General features: G+C 33.9%; 1 protein-coding gene across 4 annotated transcripts in view; it reads left to right on the top strand.

Annotated features, from left to right (window-relative positions):
- CPNE8 (copine 8) overlaps nt 1-21303 on the top strand; it is a 231768-nt gene that overhangs the window by 134989 nt on the left and 75476 nt on the right. For 3 of the 4 annotated variants that reach the window (XR_009209480.1, XM_032173689.2, XM_058426966.1), the window contains exon 11: nt 17550-17625. Coding sequence is in view for 3 of the 4 variants with exons in the window: in XM_032173689.2 (XP_032029580.1) it covers nt 17550-17625 (76 nt within the window). In the remaining variant the exon portion in view is untranslated. Of the gene's footprint in view, nt 1-13246; nt 13340-17549; nt 17626-21303 lie in introns of those variants that run through there. The other variant, XM_058426967.1, reaches the window with a different exon arrangement.

The raw sequence follows: 21303 nt of genomic DNA, 5'->3' as shown, positions 1-21303 counted from the left end.
GCTTACTTATTTGGGAGTATGCTTTTTTTAATAAAATGAAAAATGAAAATTACAGAGTACTTTATACTAGTACTGTCTAATAGAAATGTAAATTGCTCACATATTTTCTAGTAGCCATATTAAAAATGTAAATGGAATCAGTTAAAATTAATTTTAATAATATATCTTAAATTGATATCAGAAGTATTCGGTGTGATTAGTATCTAAATTATTGAGATATTTTTCTTACGTACTATCTTTGAAATACAGTATATGTTGTACATACTTACAGGTACAATCAATTCATACTAGCCACATTTCAAGTACTCAGTGAGTGCAGGTGGCTAATGTCTACTATATTGAACAGTGCAGCTCTATACAATGTATCTGGAATATTTTCTTAAAATATATACATGGAAATGATATATTGACCATCAGAAAGATTATCCCTGGATAATCTTAAAATGTAATACACTTTTTACTCCTTTTTTAATACAATTCTGTATCCTCAATATTTTTTACCAGGAGCTTTTAAAATATATTCAGAAAAGAAGGTTTTAACCAACTGTCTAGAAATGTCCACATTATAAATAAGCCAACTTGTCCTACCAATTCTCCATGCCTATAGGTGGCTAAATAACTTAAATTCATAATCCAATTCCTACTCCTTTACTTGTGGGATTGAGACACAGATGAGTAAGTCAGCAAGCAGAGACTTCACCTCGGTGTGAAAGAGACACAAAATGGAGAATAGGCAGTGACATTACAAAGGATTCTATGTAGAAAATCTTTGGCAATAGCTACAAATATTGGTGCTAGTAGTTTGATTGAACTGTTAGTAGAGCATATAGTGTTTTATTACTGAATCAGGATCTGCTTTTCTTTCAAAATAAATTGAGAAAATCTGGTTGCTTCTGAAAAGTGTGGGAAGATCAGATGAGAGTAATTCTATATGGCAATAACAGAGGCTTGGAGTTTAGTGTGCCTGATCTGAGGTGGCCTGCAGATCACTCATGTGTCCCACGTTTCTTGTTTGTCTTCATAAAAACCACATCTTAGATTTTTCCTCATTCATTTAATTAAGATATATTACATTTCAATCTTACTAGTTCGGGAGACAAAAACCATCTAAGTCATATGCAAATTCAATCACTTTTTAATATATAGGATTCTAGTTCCTGTTTTAAAATTGAGCAGTAACAAAGAGGAAACTTTTAATTGCACTTTATTCTCTGTAAAAATTAAGATAATACCTGCTTTATGGCGATGATTTTGATTCAAGTTCCTGTTAGCATCTCCAAGGTGTGTTAGTTTTGGTCCTTAAACTGAAAATATTTCTGTTCCTGTTATATTCAAAACATTTATGAATGATTTCTTATAGAGATGCTTTTAGCGAAAAACAGTGTTCTAATGAAAGAAAGCAGAGTTCTCAATATCATGTTGAGAAACTTTCACTTGTGTCAAAATGATATTTAGTCGTTCAACTCTGAAGCACCTCAGCATTGTTTGTTATTGTCAATTTTGTTATCATCTTATGGTGTCTAACTATCTTACAATTTGTAGCTTCGGAAAAAATTAGTCTGGAAAAATACAGTTTATTTATATTGTAACATGCATGAGAAATATACAGAGTTTTCCAAAGGAAAAAAGTGAAAGCCTGATCTCTTTCCCCTATTCATGGTAATCCTTTCGACCACCAAGTTACCACATAAAATACTTCATTGATTAGCATGTTCATGACTTTAGGTAATCTTATCACCTACATCCTAAAATATTTTTGATCTATGTTCAAAAGGGTTTTTTTATATTGAAGAATATTTTGAATATCTCTGTGATGACATTGTCATCTCCATCCTATGAAATAGAATACCTTGACCTCTTTCTGTAATCAAGAGCAAAATATACTGAAATTGTCTTACTGGTTGCCAGAAATACATATTGCTGCCACTTAAAGCAGTGGTTTTAACTGGAGGTATGCATGAGAATCACCTGGAGAGCTTTTATTGAAATACCACTTCTCCAGGTGCTGCTTCAGGATGCTCAGGATGTGGTCTAACTGTGAGTATTTGAAAAAACTCTCCAGGTCGGCCTGACTCAGATTTGGGTTAAGAACCATTGCTAGAAACTCATTCTGGAATAGCATAATAAAAAACCTATGGGGTGCCGTGGCTCACACAGGTATTCCCAGCACTTTGAGAGGTTGTGGCAGAATTGCTTGAGCACAGGAGTTTGACACCAGCCTGGGTAACATAGTGAGACCTTGTCTCTGCAAATAATTTTTTTAAATTAGCCCAGCATGGCGGTGCACTCCTGTGGTCCTAGCTACTTGATAGGATGAGGTGGGAGGATCGCTTGAGCCCAGTAGGTCCAGGCTGCAATGAGCTGTGATCACACCACTGCACTCCAGCCTGGGAGACAGAGGGAGACTCTGTCTCAAACAAACCTAGTAACCTCACTTCATTATGTTTTAACAGATGTTTTCTGAACATCTATTAGGTATGGGTCACTGTACTAGTTACTGTAGGGAAATTTAAAGATGATTGCTATCCAGCCCATGGATTGAAGAAGGGTATGTTCCTGCCAAGAATGCAATAAAATTCTGGGAACAAAATACCAAGCAGAGCATGGATGTTCCCTGAGAGATGCCTAATGTGATGCTGGATTTCAGGAAAGGATAAGTTCACATCTGTGTTGAAGTATCCCAGATGTGTTCATGATAAAGTATGATATGTGGTTTATCTGAAAGGAGTGTAGGAATCAAAAAAGGATGGATATTGTGGGTGAAGAGTTCTGCTTTGGCCATGTGGTTCTGAGTACGTTATAATGTATTAGAGGGAATTCATGAGAAATGCAGACATAGAAAGGTAGATCAAGATCCTATGGTGGAAGGCCTGTAATGACAGACTGGATATTATGTATTGAATCCCATTGAAATTTTGGAATCTTCGAGAAACTTTTTGACTCGGAATCAGGAACATTTTGGCATGGCCAAAGGTATGGGAAAATATCTGTAGAATGAATTGGAATCAGATACAGAAGTGCAAGGACTAGTTGGAAGATTATGGAGGTCATTAGGAGAGTAATGAAAACCTGTATTAGGCTGGTAGGAAAGGTAAGAGAAAGAATAATAAAACCACTGTTATGAATGCCATCTGAAGTACACTTTGAATATGCATAGAGCTTTTCAGTTTACAAAGTACTTGTTTTACATACTTTTCCATTGGATCGTTGCAAAAATCCTGATAGGCATGCATAACTTATGGTCATTCTGCTTTTGTTAATAAATGAATAGAAGTTCAGCTTCTTGCCCAAGTTTACCTAGATGACGGCTTCAGAATGTGGAGCCTTCAGATTTCACATTTATGAGTTTTCATTTCTCTACAGCACATAAAGCTGGGTAGTAGGGCCAGCGTTAAAGAGATGACATCTATGGGTTTATAACAGCCACATTATTTTAATTGAAGACTGATGTAAAACACAATTCTAAAATTCTAAATGTAGTTGATAAACATATATAGTATTATTGATGGGAATAGGAGAATAAGGCATTGCTAACTTGTCAGTTTGGGGGAATAGAGGTCGATATAATGGACTTAGATTTTGAATGGGTGAATTTAAAATTCCAATATTAGCTTTTCTTTAGTTTTAACGAGGAGAATCCCAAATGTAAACTTAGCAGATAGTTACAATCCAGACAATACTGGAATTCGTGATTACCTCATGTCAGAGGAATGAAAATATTTCAGATTACACCAACCTGAATCTATTGTGCTTTCTTATGTAAGGTTTAGTTCATGCTTCCTAACAGACACAGATGTTTCCAAGACCTCTCTGTGTTTTACTCTGGTTCCCTTTATGTGAAAACCGGATATTTCTTCTGATATTCAGAAGTCCAGAATCTCTTCGTGAAAGCACAAATACTTAACTTTTTGTGCTTGATGCTGCCTATAATAGATCCTACCTGAGATAATTAAAACCAAACAAAAGTATGTTTAGCTATTTATTCATGTTCTAGTCAAATCATGCCAGGAAACGAAAATTTTATAGTTGTTTATCTGGCAGAAACAAAGACATGTAGCATGTTGTCACTGCCAATAAAAATTCAGCTTTGATAAATACTCAATACATTTCAGTGCTGCTTTTACTTATTTTTAATTTTTTTGATTGAATGACTGACACACGCTTCTCCAGTATACTGGAGATACTTTATGTATCTCCTAATGTACCCTAAATATTACTTTATAGCCTGAAGTTCGATTTTCTGCTCCCTAAATCAAGAATTTTGTCTTTACTTTTAAAATTTAGTCTCTCTGGAGTTCAACTGTGACATTCGTAGTTCCAGCCTGCTTATGCACGTAGTTTTAGATACTCATAATTTTTAATTTGTATCAACATATGAGAGAAGGAAAATCAAGCCTTCAAATAGTTTTATTTAAAATATATAGGTAATTGTATATTTCAATGATCTAAGTAATTGCCTCAATAATCCACATCATTACAAAGGGAAGCCATACATTTTTGTGGCATAAGATCTTTTAAAGTATTTTGGATCACTTTTGCATTATAGTTTTAACCAGATAATATAGTCTACATTAAGATTTATGCTACTAAAAATTAGAGCATTTTAATATAAAGCAAATACCACATAGAATCTTTGGCATTTCGCCGACTTTCATATCTTCAAAGAAATTTAAGAGACTAACCCATTCTCTTCTACTTTATTAAATAATCTATTTCATGTTCGTGTTTAGTGGTTGTAATATCATTATTTGGCATTGAAATTCAGGAAGAGGAAATACTCAGTAAGTGCTTTCTGACTAATAAATAAGGTCATAAATGGGTTTGCTTTTTTGATATAGTTCTATGATTAATATTTATGATATAATGTTCTTTAAGAATATCAAATTAATGTGAGATTTTAGATTTTCAGTTAAATTGCGTATTTAGTTAAGAACAAATGAAATATATTAATTAGTATTGTGTATGCTATGCTATGGAGGGTTTTAGAATTATTTAGACAACTTTTTCCTTCAGAAACCAAATATTCTAAATTTCTATATTGATGAACACATGAAATAAACTATTATAAACATGAAAAAATGTTTATAGATCATGCTACTTATCTTGCTGGTTTTGCTTGTATTATACTATGATTACAACTCTAGGACAGATATACAAAGTTGTTAACTTATAATTTTAGAGTTTACATTGTATTGTACGTAGAACAAAATAAACATAGGAAACAACAGAAGGAATTTCTGATGTGCCATTCTTCCTACGGTTTATGTTTTATTTTTATTTGTTTATTTATTTATTTATTTTTATTGTATTTTAAGTTCCAGGGTACATGTACACAACGTGCAGGTTTGTTACATATGTACACATGTGCCATGTTGGTGTGCTGCACCCATTAACTCATCATTTACATTAGGTATATCTCCTAATGCTATCCCTCCCCGCTCCCTCCACTCCACAACAGGCCCCAGTGTGTGATGTTCCTCTTCCTGTGTCCAAGTGTTCTCATTGTTCAATTCCCACCTATGAGTGAGAACATGCACATGCGGTGTTTGGTTTTTTGTCCTTACAATAGTTTGCTGAGAATGATGGTTTCCAGTTTCATCCATGTCCCTACAAAGGACATGAATTCATCATTTTTTATGGCTGCATAGTATTCCATGGTGTATATGTGCCACATTTTCTTAATCCAGTCAATCGTTGTTGGACATTTGGGTTGGTTCCAAGTCTTTGCTATTGTGAATAGTGCCGCAACAAACATATGTGTGCATGTGTGTTTATAGCAGCATGATTTATAATCCTTTGGGTATATACCCAGTAATGGGATGGCTGGGTCAAATGGTATTTCTAGTTCTAGATCCCTGAAGAATCGCCACACTGACTTCCACAATGGTTGAACTAGTTTACAGTCCTACCAACAGTGTAAAAGTGTTCCTATTTCTCCAAATCCTCTCCAGCACCTATTGTTTCCTGACTTTTTAATGACCGCCATTCTAACTGGTGTGAGATGGTATCTCATTGTGGTTTTGATTTGCATTTCTCTGATGGCAAGTGATGATGAGCATTTTTTCATGTGTCTGTTGGCTGCATAAATGTCTTCTTTTGAGAAGTGTCTGTTCATATCTTTTGCCCACTTTTTGATGGGATTGTTTGTTTTTTTCTTGTAAATTTGTTGAAGTTCATTGTAGATTCTGGATATTAGCCCTTTGTCAGATGAGTAGGTTGCAAAAATTTTCTCCTATTCTGTAGGTTGCCTGTTCACTCTGATGGTAGTTTCTTTTGCTGTGCAGAAGCTCTTTAGTTTAATTAGATCCCATTTGTCAATTTTGGCTTTTGTTGCCATTGCTTTTGGTGTTTTAGACATGATGCCTTTGCCCATGCCTATGTCCTGAATGGTATTGCCTATGTTTTCTTCTAGCGTTTTTATGGTTTTAGGTCTAACATTTAAGTCTTTAATCCATCTTGAATTAATTTTTGTATAAGGTGTAAGGAAGGGATCCAGTTTCAGCTTTCTACATATGGCTAGCCAGTTTTCCCTGCACCATTTATTAAATAGGGAATCTTTTCCTCATTTCTTGTTTTTGTCAGGTTTGTCAAAGATCAGATGGATGTAGATGTGTGGTGTTATTTCTGAGGGGTCTGTTCTGTTCCATTGGTCTGTATCTCTGTTTTGGTACCAGTACCATGCTGTTTTGGTTACTGTAGCCTTGTAGTATAGTTTGAAGTCAGGTAGTGTGATGCCTCCAGCTTTGTTCTTTTGGCTTAGGATTGACTTGGCGATGTAGGCTCTTTTTTGGTTCCATATGAACTTTAAAGTAGTTTTTTCCAATTCTGTGAAGAAAGTAATTGGTAGCTTGATGGGGATGGCATTGAATCTATAAATTACCTTGGACGGTATGGCCATTTTCATGATATTGATTCTTCTTATCCATGAGCATGGAATGTTCTTCCATTTGTTTGTGTCCTCTTTTATTTCGTTGAGCAGTGGTTTGTAGTTCTCCTTGAAGAGGTCTTTCAAGGACGAGCTGGTACCATTCCTTCTGAAACTATTCCAATCAACAGAAAAAGAGGGAATCCTCCCTAACTCATTTTATGAGGCCAGCATCATCCTGACACAAAAGCCTGGCAGAGACACAACAAAAAAAGAGAATTTTAGACCAATGTCCCTGATGAACATCGATGCAAAGATCCTCAATAAAATACTGGCAAACCAAATCCAGCAGCACATCAAAAAGCTTATCCACCATGATCAAGTGAGCTTCATCTCTGGGACGCAAGCCTGGTTCAACGTATGCAAATCAATAAACGTAATCCAGCATATAAACAGAACCAAAGACAAAAACCACATGATTATCTCAATAGATACAGAAAAGGCCTTTGACAAAATTCAACAGCCCTTCATGCTAAAAACTCTCAATAAATTAGGTATTGATGGGATGTATCTCAAAATAGCAAGAGCTATTTATGACAAACCCACAGCCAATATCATACTGAATGGGCAAAAACTGGAAGCATTCCCTTTGAAAACTGGCACAAGACAGGGATGCCCTCTCTCACCACTCCTATTCAACGTAGTGTTGGAAGTTCTGGCCAGGGCAATCAGGCAGGAGAAAGAAACGGTATTCAATTAGGAAAAGAGGAAGTCAAATGTCCCTGTTTGCAGATGACATGATTGTATATCTAGAAAACCTCCTCATCTCAGCCCAAAATCTCCTTAAGCTGATAAGCAACTTCAGCTAAGTCTCAGGATACAAATCAATGTGCAAAAATCACAAGCATTCTTATACACCAATAACAGACAAACAGAGAGCCAAATCATGAGTGAACTCCCATTCACAATTGCTTCAAAGAGAATAAAATACCTAGGAATCCAACTTACAAGGGATGTGAAGATTTATGTTTTAAAATGAATTCACAGTGGGATTTTTGTTTAGATCTATAGAAAAATATCCTTATATTTAAGTCTTCACACATCGACAATGCCCCTTTGAAGTCATTATTATCTAAACATATGCCTGGTGTTATGTTTCCTAAAGGTATAGAATAAGATATTACATATGTAGAAAGAGTCTACCATATTGTAGAGTCTACCTTATGTTATCTACTTTAGAGCACAAACTAATTCTGAATATATCATAGTAGAGACTAAACGAATCAAGCCATTGGAATGCATATGTTAAAATATAAATTTTAATCTCCAAAATTAATTTCAGTATATATTGAGATTAGGGCTGCATTTTTATTTTCTAAGATAATACTTTTCTTCAAAGAAACCAAAACAAAAATTTGGTATCCCCTAATTAATTATATCAACTTTTAAAAAGTGAATAGGAAAAGGTATTTTATGGTTTTGAGGGGGTGAAAAAATTATCAGAAAGCCTACTAAGTGACCCAAAGTCAGTAGAACCCAAAGGTAGAACCAACAGCCAGACATTATTTTTGCATGATGGCAAGGATATTTCTTTCATTTTCATAGAATATTCAAAGATTTTTATAATGTGTTTTAGGAACAAGTTACCTGCTATGCATATTTAAAGAAGAGTTTCTGCATACAGATATTATACCATCCAAGCAGCAGCTCACTCAGCTTTTAAAATTATTAGATTTAATGTCTCTGGGGAACTCAGTAATTCTGAAATTTTACTTCATATTTTCCGGGAGCCTCATTTGGTTAAAAAAGTATATAACATATGCAGACTTCTAACGAAAAGTCTTTTATGAGGTGAACTATACTATTTCCATATTTTAATGCTTTGAGAACATTTATATTGTTAAAACCATTTTCATAAAGTAACACTCTTCAAAAACCATATCAGGAATTATTGAAGCCTATCACAAAATCTAAGAAGTTTGTTTCCCCGTAAATAGTTTAAGAAAGTAATCTTAGGCTGGATGTGGCAGCTCACGCCTGTAGTCCAAGCACTTTGGGAAGCCAAGGCAGGCGATCTCTTCAGCCTAGGAGTTTGACACCAGCCTGGCCAACATGGCGAAACCCCATCTCTACAAAAAGACAGAAATTAGCTGGGTGTGGTGGTATGCACTTGTGGTCCCAGCTACTTGGGAGGCTGAGGCAGGAGGATCCCTTGAGTTGGAGAGTTGGAGGCTGCAGTGAACCAAGATCATGCCACTGCATTCCAGTGTGGGCAACAGAGCAAGACCCTGTCTCAAAAAAAAAAAAAAAGAAAGAAAAATTTTAATTTTGAGAGGTGAGAAAAGTAATGACATAAGAGTCCAAAGAGAACTTTATAAATACCGAATGGTAATAAGGAGTTATTACTTTTATGTTAATATTAAAATATGTACACAATCCCCCACTGGCTGAAAATTCTTTCAAATCTGAAAGATCTGAGTTGTCAAGTAAAATCGATGTCAAGGATTACAGTACACTGTCAGCTTTAAATTCAAAATGTCACTAAAGTGGTAGGATGGTCTTTTAAAATTTCATAATGTACATTTTTTGACTAACAATCCCTTATCTATACAGCACAAAATAAAATTAAAATTTGTGGATTAGTTGATTGATTTGAGGCAAATCTCTTAGGCAAATTTGGTGAGAGCTGGGATAAGTGCTTTTGGGACTTGAATTATCTAAATTGTCTCTACATACTGATTGATTGAAAATGACAACAGCAACAATTTATGTAACTTTGTACTGGGTAGACATATATTTTTGGGGTTTGTGAGACTATTAAATCTAAAACTCTGACATGATCAAAGGATGTTTTCCAAAATGCATTTTCCCTCCATGTTTGAAAGAATTTCAATAGCAAATTTACTTTAATCTCCTCCTCTTTGTGACTTACCCTTTGCAGTTGATCCTTGTTGCCCTTTTTGGAGTCCCTCAGTCTGTCAGGAAGATAATGAATAGTATATAGACTGGTGGCCAAAGAAAGCATGGAAACTGGTAGCCGGCTCCACAAGCGAGAATGGTGAGGGAGCTAGAACACTTATGATGCCTCTTGGCAACTCTGGCACAACTATGGGAAGTGGTGTCCCGAAATACAGAGAGGGGAGGATATGCCAGAGGCAAAGAAGGGACTGTTCGCCATTGAAAAGACCCTGCCCTTGTGTAGCAGTGGACTCTAGAGCTCAACTTGCCAACTTTTGCTACTTCAGGCTGGGGGTTTTGTGTTGTATACGTGTGTGCAGGAGAGAGAGCGAGAGAGAATGAGTATGTGTTACTCCTAGCAGATTTTTTTTCTTTGTGCTTTCTTATCAAAATATAAACCTTGGTTCAAAAAGTTATGGACTTTCTGTGTTCCAGGTTTAATCTCTGTGAAAAAGTGAGAGAAATTAAGATGAAATTATTATCTTTCAATGACATGGTAGTGATGGCTGACAGAGAAAAAACAAAGGTAGCGATATAATAGCAAACCTAGAGAGATGATTATATTGAACTTTACCTAATGAACTCAGGCAAATTTGAGTGAAAAAAGTAAAAAAATAGAAAGTGCTAATCTATATTTAGCATTGGCCCAGAATTATTCCAGTATGTAAATTAGTAGGCTATAAAAGTATATGCTACATAAAGTAAAATTTTTTGAACTGCAAATTTAATTTGTCTTGTCTACTTATGACTGAAGTATATGTGTATATTTGTTCTTGAATAAGGTATCTGTTACTAGTATGTGGGAAAGTAAGTGATCACTTTAATTGCATTTATTTAGCCATAGACCAATGACATAAAAAAAAAAAGATACAAGAATACAGACTTAGTAGCACAGTTTTTTTTTAACTTCAGTCTTTGTTCAACGTTGAATATGTCATCATTTTATAATAATGCTGCTTTTTTGTTTTGCATATAATGATAATTATTGTTATTGCTATTATTAATTCCCATTACTCTGAAAAAAATTACAACTTACTGGCTTATAGTTTAAACTTTTGAAACAGGATACTGAGTCACACAGACTTCCTTTTCTAGAGATTAGTGTTCAAGCTGAAAACTGAATTCAATCACATACGGAGACAAAGTATGTGAGTGACATAAATATTTTAAAATCCATGAAACTGGACAAGATTTTAACCTCAGACTTGAGTGCAGTAAAGTTTCTAATTTATATAATTCTAGATAAGTATCCAAGGTCATAACTCGATAAAGGAACTCAATTCTACTTTTTAGTAGATTAAGTTACATTTGTGAAACTATTGCTAGGTAAAACTTATTTCCTGTTAAGAATTTTTTGTCTTAACTATCATATGCTTTCTATTTGTGTACCCAAATTTTAATTTGAATGGGGAGCTTTTGTTTGACAATATTCTGGTGCATTCAGCTTGTTAGAAGCAATAGAAACAGAATTAAAGGTATTTATATTTTAAAAGTATATTTTATGTGGAGTTAAAATTTAAATTATGTCTAATAGATACACATGCAATTTAAATGATCTAACATTATGAATATACTTAAAAATGTGTATATATTCTGTTTTTTAAAAAAATAATTTGGCGTAACTAAATAGGCACACAATTTTAGCTTAAATGTGATAAATTATTATATATGAGATATCCTTAACTATGGAGTATAGCACTTGCTTTACCAATGTAAACCACAATAAAAATATTATCTTCAGCTTAGAAAATGTGATTTGTTCTAGTCTTTGTGTATCTTTGTGTGGATATAATCAAGAGGTGAAAATAAAATTAATAAAATATTCAATAATCATAATAGATGAAATATTAACATACTAAAATTTAGGATCATAGAAGTGTAATACACACACACACGCCCAGCAGGGCAATAGAACTTATTATATATATGTATAAAAAGATAATTATATCCTTTAAAAATTCTATCTGTATTAGAAATGGATTAATGAGCAGGTGTGGATAAGACTGATAAAATTAGCCTAGTTCTCCTGCTGAACTCTTAATTTATGAGAGTGGTTTTATCTATCTATTTCCCTCTTGGAGGCCCAGAGTACTGTTGTAATCTACATAGAGAGCAAAGGAAATTTAACCCTTATGAAATGATTTAAAATGTCAGCAAAGCTGGAGATAAATGATCACTTCTATATTGAATACATTGATATATATCTTATATATAATAATTTATGCTATTAATAGTAAAAACATGAACCGGGACTTTATGAAGAAAAAATTATTTTTGCTCAAAATATGCTTATAGTTTGTGTTTACTGGGGCAATTAATTAAAAATCATGCTAGTTCTGCAGATTTAGACAGAGCTCAGCTCATAATCTAGGAATACTGAAAGGTCATATTTCTTACCTTTTTAAGAAACTAGATTATCAGGATTTGAAGAAGTTAAAAGGAAAAAAAAGGCTTGATTGTGTTGTTGTTTTAATACTTTCTTTAAGAATCAGTGAAGGTTGTTGATGTTATCATGTAAGAAATCATTCTTAGATGCTTAGAAGTTTGTCAAACACTATGCCAACCACAAAAGCAAAGAAAGTTAGCAAAATCAGGGACAGCTAATACGTTGTTATCTGGACCTATGAAGATGGCTTTTTGTGGTGATAGTAGGAAAACACAAGTCTCATGGTGCATTTTACTTGTAATCCTGGAATTAAAGGCTTGGTTCCAGTCACCTCTGAAAAACTCTGCTGCCCTCTGCCCACAAATACAGGTTTAAACAGTAAAAATGTCTGCAACCCATGAGTTTAATTAGGGTCATCATAACTACATTTCAGTCAAAGGGGTCTTTCATTTTCGTGACTGCTCCATTTTCAAACTCACTGTTTTCAAAAATCTTGATATGTGTTCTAGGACTTGAACAGAATTGCAAGACAGGGAAACATGGGAAATCACTGCACTGAAGTACAAATGAGAGACAAAAACAAAGGATGTTGTTCCCATGAGAAAAGATCATGCCAATTTTGTTCCAAAATCCCTTCAGCATCCAAATTAGAGAAGTTGTCTTTCATATACAATTTGTTTACAGATTCTCATTTGAGATATCCTTTGATACATACCTGAAACATGTCACACTGTGGTGTACTCCAAAGGGGAGACATGCCTTGTGTATTAAGCATACCCGCGTGAAAACAACACAAGCCACATGCGTGTGTAACTCCAAAATATTATGATGCAACACACATCCATTCATAAGCCTATTACTTCTTTACAAATTAATTTGATTAAAGCTTCTTTATTGACAAAATATGTAAGTGTCTGGAGTTATAGTCTTCATAATTAGATTGTATTCTAGAAGTGACTTTTTGATAAGTTAAACACCTTTCATAGAAAGAATCAAATGAATTCTTTGGTTGATGTTTGAAATAGAAAGTAGGCATTACCTCCAATTTTAAGGCGAAGACTTAAGGACCCAGAGGTTGACTGACTGACTCAAGACAACGTGGTGGTAGAGAAAGGGATGAGATGGATTAGGTATGTATTTGCCAGTGGCCCATATTATATGAAAAACTAGATAAATGTCAGGAAAATAAGCATTATCTATTGAAGGGTGGCCTTCAGGAAAATCTTCATATGTGCCAAAAAAAGGCAATATTCTCTTTTTTTCGTACCTTTGTTGTAATTACATGGTGACATTTTCATGGAAAATCATAGTTGTCTGCATTACTCTCAGTTATTTTAAGAAGACAGAGAAGGTTAATATGTTTAATATGATTGGCACTTGTGCCGTTCTTTGGGGCTGAATATAATTGATGTGCGGCAAATTTGTTAATATCACTGGCAAGGTAAGATCATAGCATGACTGTGCTGTTGCCCTAAGTGTGTTTGCAAAATTCAGCTGTGCCCATTGTGTAGCAGGTACGGAGGGGGATGCTGGGAATCCTGAGATGAAGTTGGTACCTTTCTTGCCTTCAAAACATAGGTGAAGAGAGGAAATACATGAATTGATGGGTTTAATATAATATAGGAACTGTGATGAGAGATACTGGTTATTTGTGCTTGTTTTATGTTTTTGAGAGCAAAAAAGAAGGGAATGAAGCAGAAAGGGCTTCTTGGAGGATATCATAGCTGAGCTGTAGAGTAAAAGATAAGTGATATAGGGGAGTAATACCCCAAAAGTAGAGGAAGATGGATAAGTTTGTAGACTGTCCTACAGGTTTCAGGTATAAATGTGACTATGCATAATACCGTTTTCCCACTATTAATGGAGCATAGAAATGATCCTAATTAACAGATTTTATTCAACAGTTTAATCACTTTACTCAAGGACTTTTAGAGCCAAATTACTAGCTATAGTAGTAATCAATTTGCTCAAAATGCCTGTTTAATTCATTCCCTCAGACCTTAAATAACACATACATGTAATAAAAGGTATGGGAAAAAATAGAGATGTAAACAGACACAAGCCAGCTAAATGGCACTGGAGTAAACTTTATTTTGTAAATGCAGTCAGAGAGCTTGGAACTTATAACATAGAATAATTGTTTTAGTTATAATTACATTAACAGGAAATAGCAAAACAGTATTATTGAATCACAAGGAAATTATTGGTTGTGATTTATTATCAAAGTATTTTTCATCATGTTTCTCTGTATAGTGAGAATTGTTTCAATATTACAGTATTGAGCATCATGAACAGATAAAATATTAATACACATTATATTTTTTTCTTTTAATCTTAGAATCTAGGAATAGTTGATAATAGTGTAAAATATAATAAAAATCAGTGAACAATACCTTTAATATTCTCTTTAGAGTAAGTATCTGTGATTTAATATACAGCATTTGAAGTCAGACAGAAGTCTAACAAAGGTTAGAAAGTATAAAAATATCCATGTATTAAAAGAGATCTGTAACAAAATTGGCCTGAGAATCTATCTATTATCTACCCAGATTCTTCAGATATATTCTTGAGACAATGCATCTTATAGCTTGGGTTGGCTATTTTATTTTTATCTCCATATACTGCCTTATGTTTATGACTTTTAGCAAATCCTCACTTCTGGATCATCTACTTCTCTAGATGCTGAATGGATACAATAATATGCTTTCTTAGTCTTACAGAAATGTTGTGTTGGAGGCTGAAATGCAATATGTGATCAACAGACTTTCTCCTCTACAACACATGGATAGCATTGCATTTACATGACATGCAAATTCAGTGTTTTATTCAAAATAATCATCTTGAACAAGATTTAGAAAGGAGGACTAATATTTTATTCATTGTTTCATTTATGTATGTTCTATCTTATTCTGAAAAGGATCCAAGGCAGTTTATAGAGATGCTTGTAATACGAGAGTAAACTAAATTAGCTGGGGACATTGAAACAAAGGAGTAATATAGGGTGAGAAATCTGAAAAGTCTGCAGAGGACAGTATGTCATGAAGACATGTCTTACTAGAGACTTTAGCTGTAAGCTCTCTAACCACTAATGCAGAGGAGAAAGCTTTCTCCCTTTCATGATAAAAAGGGTCCTTTCAGAACAGAAAATATAAGTGGGCAGCACAGAAACACAGATTCCTAGTCCCGAGACCAAAGACATTGTCGTAGACCTGTTGTTCACTACTCAATTCTGTAGAGGCTTACAAATTCAACTAGGACAAAAGAGAACCAAATATCAAAGAACTGCTTCAAAGTTCTCCAATGACTTCAACACAGGCAAGTCAATGTGTAGTTTGGCAAACCTGACCATTGCAGTTGGGTCCGGGTTTGTTATTCTGTCAGACGGACTTTATCCAGATGGAGGAGAAATTGGATTTACTCAAGACCAGTGAATGATCACTTCTTTCTGCCATGTTTTTGATAAGCATTGTGTGGCAGAAATTAAGTGTTAACAATTAAGAGTTGAACATTGGATTGAGATGATTAACCAAGCATGGGTAAGTTTAGCACAGTCAGAAAATGATCACAAGGGCTTAAGTGATTCAGGCATTTTTAAGGCCCCTATGTTAGGTTCTCACCACTGCTGTGGTGAGTTCTGTTTATATAAGGCTCCTCTACAACTATCAATATCAAAGCGTTGTGTTTGAAGTGCTCTTATAGAACCTTTTATCTCAGTGGTTATTCAGATATCTGAAACTTGCATAGCAATGGAGGAGGATGGATTCTAAAAAAAAACCTTCATAACTCAGAAAATTTTAAGAGTGCAGTGAAATAAATCATGAGTATACGCTTGCACTTTTGGAAGGTCAAAGAGAATTATTTTATGTGTTCTGATTAAACCAATGTTACCGGATTTCATACGAATTGTACTAATCCAAAAGTACTGTGTAACACTAAAGTACTGTTTTGTGATTTTCCCTGGGTAACTTGAAAGTGAGTTCTAGAAGTTTGGGTTCATAAATAGGAATATATCAGAACCTATAATTCTTTTTGCTTTTAACATATTCATATAAATCTGCTTCTGAAATTTAAATCTAGAAGAGGTCAAGATGCTATTGATATAAAGAGTAATGTTTCACATAAAACACCATGATATATTAGTATATACAAAATACTTTAGGGACAATAAAGGACTGGATACCTAAGTGAGTTTTATCTCAAATAAGTTCTTTAAAAACATTTTTTTATTGCAAAAACTCTACTAAAATTAAGGGCAGATAGCATTTTTACCCCTCCACATCCTGTCTTTAAAAACCAGTATTTTCATTAGTTAAACACCACTTGTATGTTGCTTGTTACTGATCGCCAGGTCCATAAAAGTTTCATGGATTTTAAGCGATTCAGTTTTATGGCAAGGAATAGCTTGCATTTGCAAAACAAATTGGCAGAGCTTAAATTCTATTATACAAATGACTACTGTGACATCCCTTATGTTTGTTATACTGCTTTAGCTCCTACAATCTGTATCTTCTTCTAACATACTACATTTCACCGTTGCATTGCATACCAGCAGTTTGCACTTATTTCTCAGCAGTGTGTGTTCAACTTAGCACTGGCCATTAAATTAACTCAGAGGGGTAGAATATGAGTCTGCTCTAAACTGCTGAATGTTTAGCATGTTTTTTGTAGTTGCACAGGTCAACCTCAGTTGATGAAAGCTTTTCAGTGAGAACTAATACATGTTTACTCAATCCTTACCCCTCCTCACCTAAACTGAGAAGACACCTGAGAAAGTAGTGATGATTACTTTAAGGTGAAGAAATTCTGAATTAACATGTTGTTATTGATAAAATATTTATAAACTATTATAGAAAAAAAGTGTAGTGACTTACACATGTTAATATAACTTTTAAAAATAGCATCCTATTACACTCTGGCCATAGGAAAGTTTGAAGATTTTTAAATTATTATATTTTTAAAATATATATCCATACATATGGACAATAATAAATTTATTAGTATAGTCTCTAACTTTCATCCTAATTAATCATTTGAATAATAGATGATTTAACCGTTTTGAGAAATGTGTTATCAAAACCAGTATACCTGTTTGAAATGTTAATATTGGTGGGATAAATTAAACATTTGAATATTAATAAAATTGTCCAGTGTACATAATTTTAGATTAATGAACAATGTAATTATGTATTAGTCCTTTTAAGTATTTTGTAAATTATTAAGTTATATTCATAATAATATCAAGCATTTTTTGATAATGATTAAACCTTTCTAAAAACTTTAAAATACAATTGACAAATATATGAAAGCCAATATTATGTACTTTTTTTCCTTTAATTTTAGTCATGATTTCATTGGAGAATTTACAACAAGCTATAGGGAACTTTCTAGAGGACAGTCACAATTCAACGTATATGAGGTAAGAGGCATTTTATTTTACCATTGTTTTCTTCTAGAATAAATAAATCTATGCTTTAAAAGTATGGATTCTGCACAGCATAATTGCCAAAGGTTAACTAAGTATCAATGTATGTAAGAATCTTTAAAGTTGTTGAGCAGACATTTTTAGATTCAATGATACTACTTCTTCACGTCACATTTAAATGTTTTTGATTTTTAATTCTTGTGTATAAAGCATTTTACTTTAAAAAATATGGATATGAGTTTATTGTTTCTTAAGCTTCAGGCTTTATGTTTTGCCTTTTTACCAACCTCCTCTTCCATCCCTTCCTAATAAAGAAGAAGATTAGCATTTTAGTGGTGTCAGTATGGCGTTATAAAATGAGCTGTGGTCTGCATATATATCTGAGCACCTTCACTACCGTTGAGGTGGAGACTGAAGGGAATGACAAGGTAATATGCAGCCGTTAAAGAAATCCAAGTTGTTAAAGCAGACACATTGTAGTTATTTCTGCCTAAAACCACCGTGCCAGTTAATCACCAAATATGTATTGAGCATATAGTATGTTCTAGCACTGTTATTCCTTGAGCTATGGTATCTGTACATTTCCTTTAACTTTAAAATTTAATATATGTGGATACCAAAGGAGAGTATCTCAGTATTTAATCAAGAATGGTAATACTCCTCTGCCAGGTTGATGCTAAAATTGGCCTCTGTTAAGTAGAGAGTGAGAAATCTCCTTCTACCACTTTATTCCAATATTCATTTATTCATTCATAAAACAATTTTTTAAGTAGTTTCTATATTTTATGTTCTATGTTAGGCCCTGGGGATATAAAGGTGAATATAAATTTCAGTACCTAATGGGAGAGACAGATATAAAATGTTTTGTGTAGATTGATATGTGCTCTATTAGTGCTCTATGAAATTATTACAGAGGGGCCAAACTCAGCTCAAGAAAATTTCTCAGTCAGAGACAAAGATTATGCATTAGTCTAGCTGGGTCTTTCGAGGAAAGAATATTTAGGCTCTAAACAGGAAATAAGTCATATAAGACAGGTTGTAATTATGTAAATACCTATTTTGTCTGCCTAACATCAAGGCTGAGGAAGAACCACACATGCACACTAGTTCTCCTTGTACTTAGGCATCATCTACTGCTAGTCAGCATATAATATTCCAGAGATTAACCACTTTTAGTTTCTCTAGCTGTTATAGCATTTTCTCATCATTGGTTTCAGTCAGTCCCCAGACTCTCTTGTCCAATAAAGCTTGGTAAATGACAAGACTGGTGCCACATCCGATGAGATGACAAAGAAGCTTAATAATGTTTCTGTGTTCTTAAATGCCCTGTAAGGCCAGGACTTCAAATATAAATGTTTTCTTATTGTACATATTTTCAAAAGGAGAGAGCTGTCTGAGGAAAATCTAGGAGACCATTATGAATTATGTACAAGTAATTTTAGGAGTTCAATGGACAATCTTTGGTCCAATACATTACAAACTTTATTATCTGCACTTGTGCAAGGGATTCAGGTTTATCAAGCAACCAAAAAAATTTCCAGCCATTAGTTCTTCATATAATTATTTCTGCCACTTTCTCTTTCTCCTCTCTCTTTTTGGTACTGCCATTCTACTTATGTTGTTATGCTTAATGGTGTCCCATGGCTCTCTTAGGCTCTGTTTTTTTGTTTGTTTTGTTTTGTTTTGTTTTTCTTTTTTTGTTTGGTTCCTCAAACAGGAAAATCTCAATTGACAAATCTTCAAAATTACTGATTATTTCTTCTGCCAGCTCAAATGTTCCGTCGAACTCTTCTGGTGAATTTTTCATTTCAGTTGTACTTTACAAGTTGAGAATTTTTATTTGGTTCCTTTTTATATAATTTTGACTCATTTTTGATATTTTCTGTTAGGTAAGGAATTGTTTCATACTTTCATCCTTTAGATGTGATTTCCTTCTTTCAATATATTTGTAATAGCTGATTTAAAGATTTTGTTTAATAAATCCCATATCTGCAAGTCCCCAGGGACAATTTCTGTCGACTTCTTTCTTCTGTGTATAGAAAAGTGTGGGCTATACTTTCCTGTTTCTTCACATATCTTATTTTTGTTGCTGTTGAATGCTGGAAACTTTAAATAATATAATGCAGCATATTGGAAATCAGATTCTCCAGCTTCTCGAAGGTTTGTGTTTTTTGCTCTTTGTTTAGTGATTTTCATGGACTAATTCTATAAAATTGTTATTCTTTGTCATGTGGGCTACTGAAGTCTTTGCTTGGTTAGCTCCATGATCAGCAGATGTTTTGACAGAGATTTGTGTACATTTGGGCAATCCTTATATGCTCCAACAACGTAAAATCCTGCCTTAGCTTTCACTTGTTGTTTGAGCAGAGACTTGAGGTTGGATGGAGATAAGAATTCCCTAGATCTTTCCTGGGCATGTGTACACCCCTTCAAAGGGCATGGGCTTCTAGATTGCCAGCAATATGCCAGAGCTTTTAAAAGCCCCCTATAAACATCTCATTCTTTAGATCTTCCTTTCTGGTTTTTCAGTTAGCCTCTTACTTGCCCCAGATTATATCATCACCTCCAGCAGATATGCTGTTAAACACCTGCAACTGACTGCTTTCAACAAATGTCCTGGAGATAGGGCATTTCCCTCTGAGCAGGCTTTGAGTTAAGTCAAATAATGACAAGCCCAAGCCCTATGAATGGAGCTTTTCCAGAAAGCTTCCATATAAGTCAGTTAATGACAATTCTCTAAAAAAGACACATTTTTTAAAGTTTTGTTTTTAATTGACACATGTTAATTGTAAATATTAATGGTGTACAGTGTGGTGTTTCAATACATATATACATTGTGTAATGATCAAATCAGGATAATTATCATATTCATTACCGGAAACACTTTTTGAAGAACTTTATACCCATTCTGTCCCCTCCAGTGGCTTTTAGACTGTTGGTTTACACAGCCAATGTAGTTGCTAGGCTGATGGTTTTCAATGCTGCTACATACAGAGCTGGGAAAAGTAGGATTGCAGTAAAGCAAGTTAAAATGATATAGTGAGATTTACTCTTTTTCTTGAATGAGTGATCATTGATTTTTGCAAGCCTTTGATTAATTTCCAGATTCATGAAAAAATTTGATTTTGACAATTTTTGCTAGTGTTCTCATTGTCTTTATGGACAAGTAACTATGCAGAGAGCCTCACTCTATCATTCTAAAGTGACTTCCCTAGTCCATTATTTAGTTTTAGAAGTGACAAATGCTACTATATTTATATATTACATAACTTTATTATTGTTATATCGGATGTATTATTGGCAATTGAAATGGCCCTATATGATTAAATGAAAACATCTTTATGCAATTAAATTTAATTATGTAATTTAAAACCAAATCACGAGGTAACTTTTCTGCGACAATAGCACATTATGATGTGCTGACAGCAAAAAGACTCATATGAACTGAAAGATGCTTATGAAATTCTACTAAAAGGTTACTCCTAAAATTTAGGAAAAACTTCTTCTAAACCGAAGGCATAATGCTAGATTAATGATTTGTAGGTGGAAAAATGCTGAAAAACTATAGTTTTTCAAGAAAAATGTATCACCGAACTTTTTATTTTCAAACTTTTGATTGAATTAATTTTATTCACTGATTTCCTATATATTGTTCAGAGTGCTTGTTCCTCA

This window comes from Hylobates moloch, unplaced genomic scaffold (assembly GCF_009828535.3).
Source record: "Hylobates moloch isolate HMO894 unplaced genomic scaffold, HMol_V3 SCAFFOLD_13, whole genome shotgun sequence".
NCBI lineage: Eukaryota > Metazoa > Chordata > Mammalia > Primates > Hylobatidae > Hylobates > Hylobates moloch.
The sequence above is the reverse complement of the archived record's forward strand: the minus strand, read 5'-3'. Positions and strand labels throughout refer to the sequence as shown.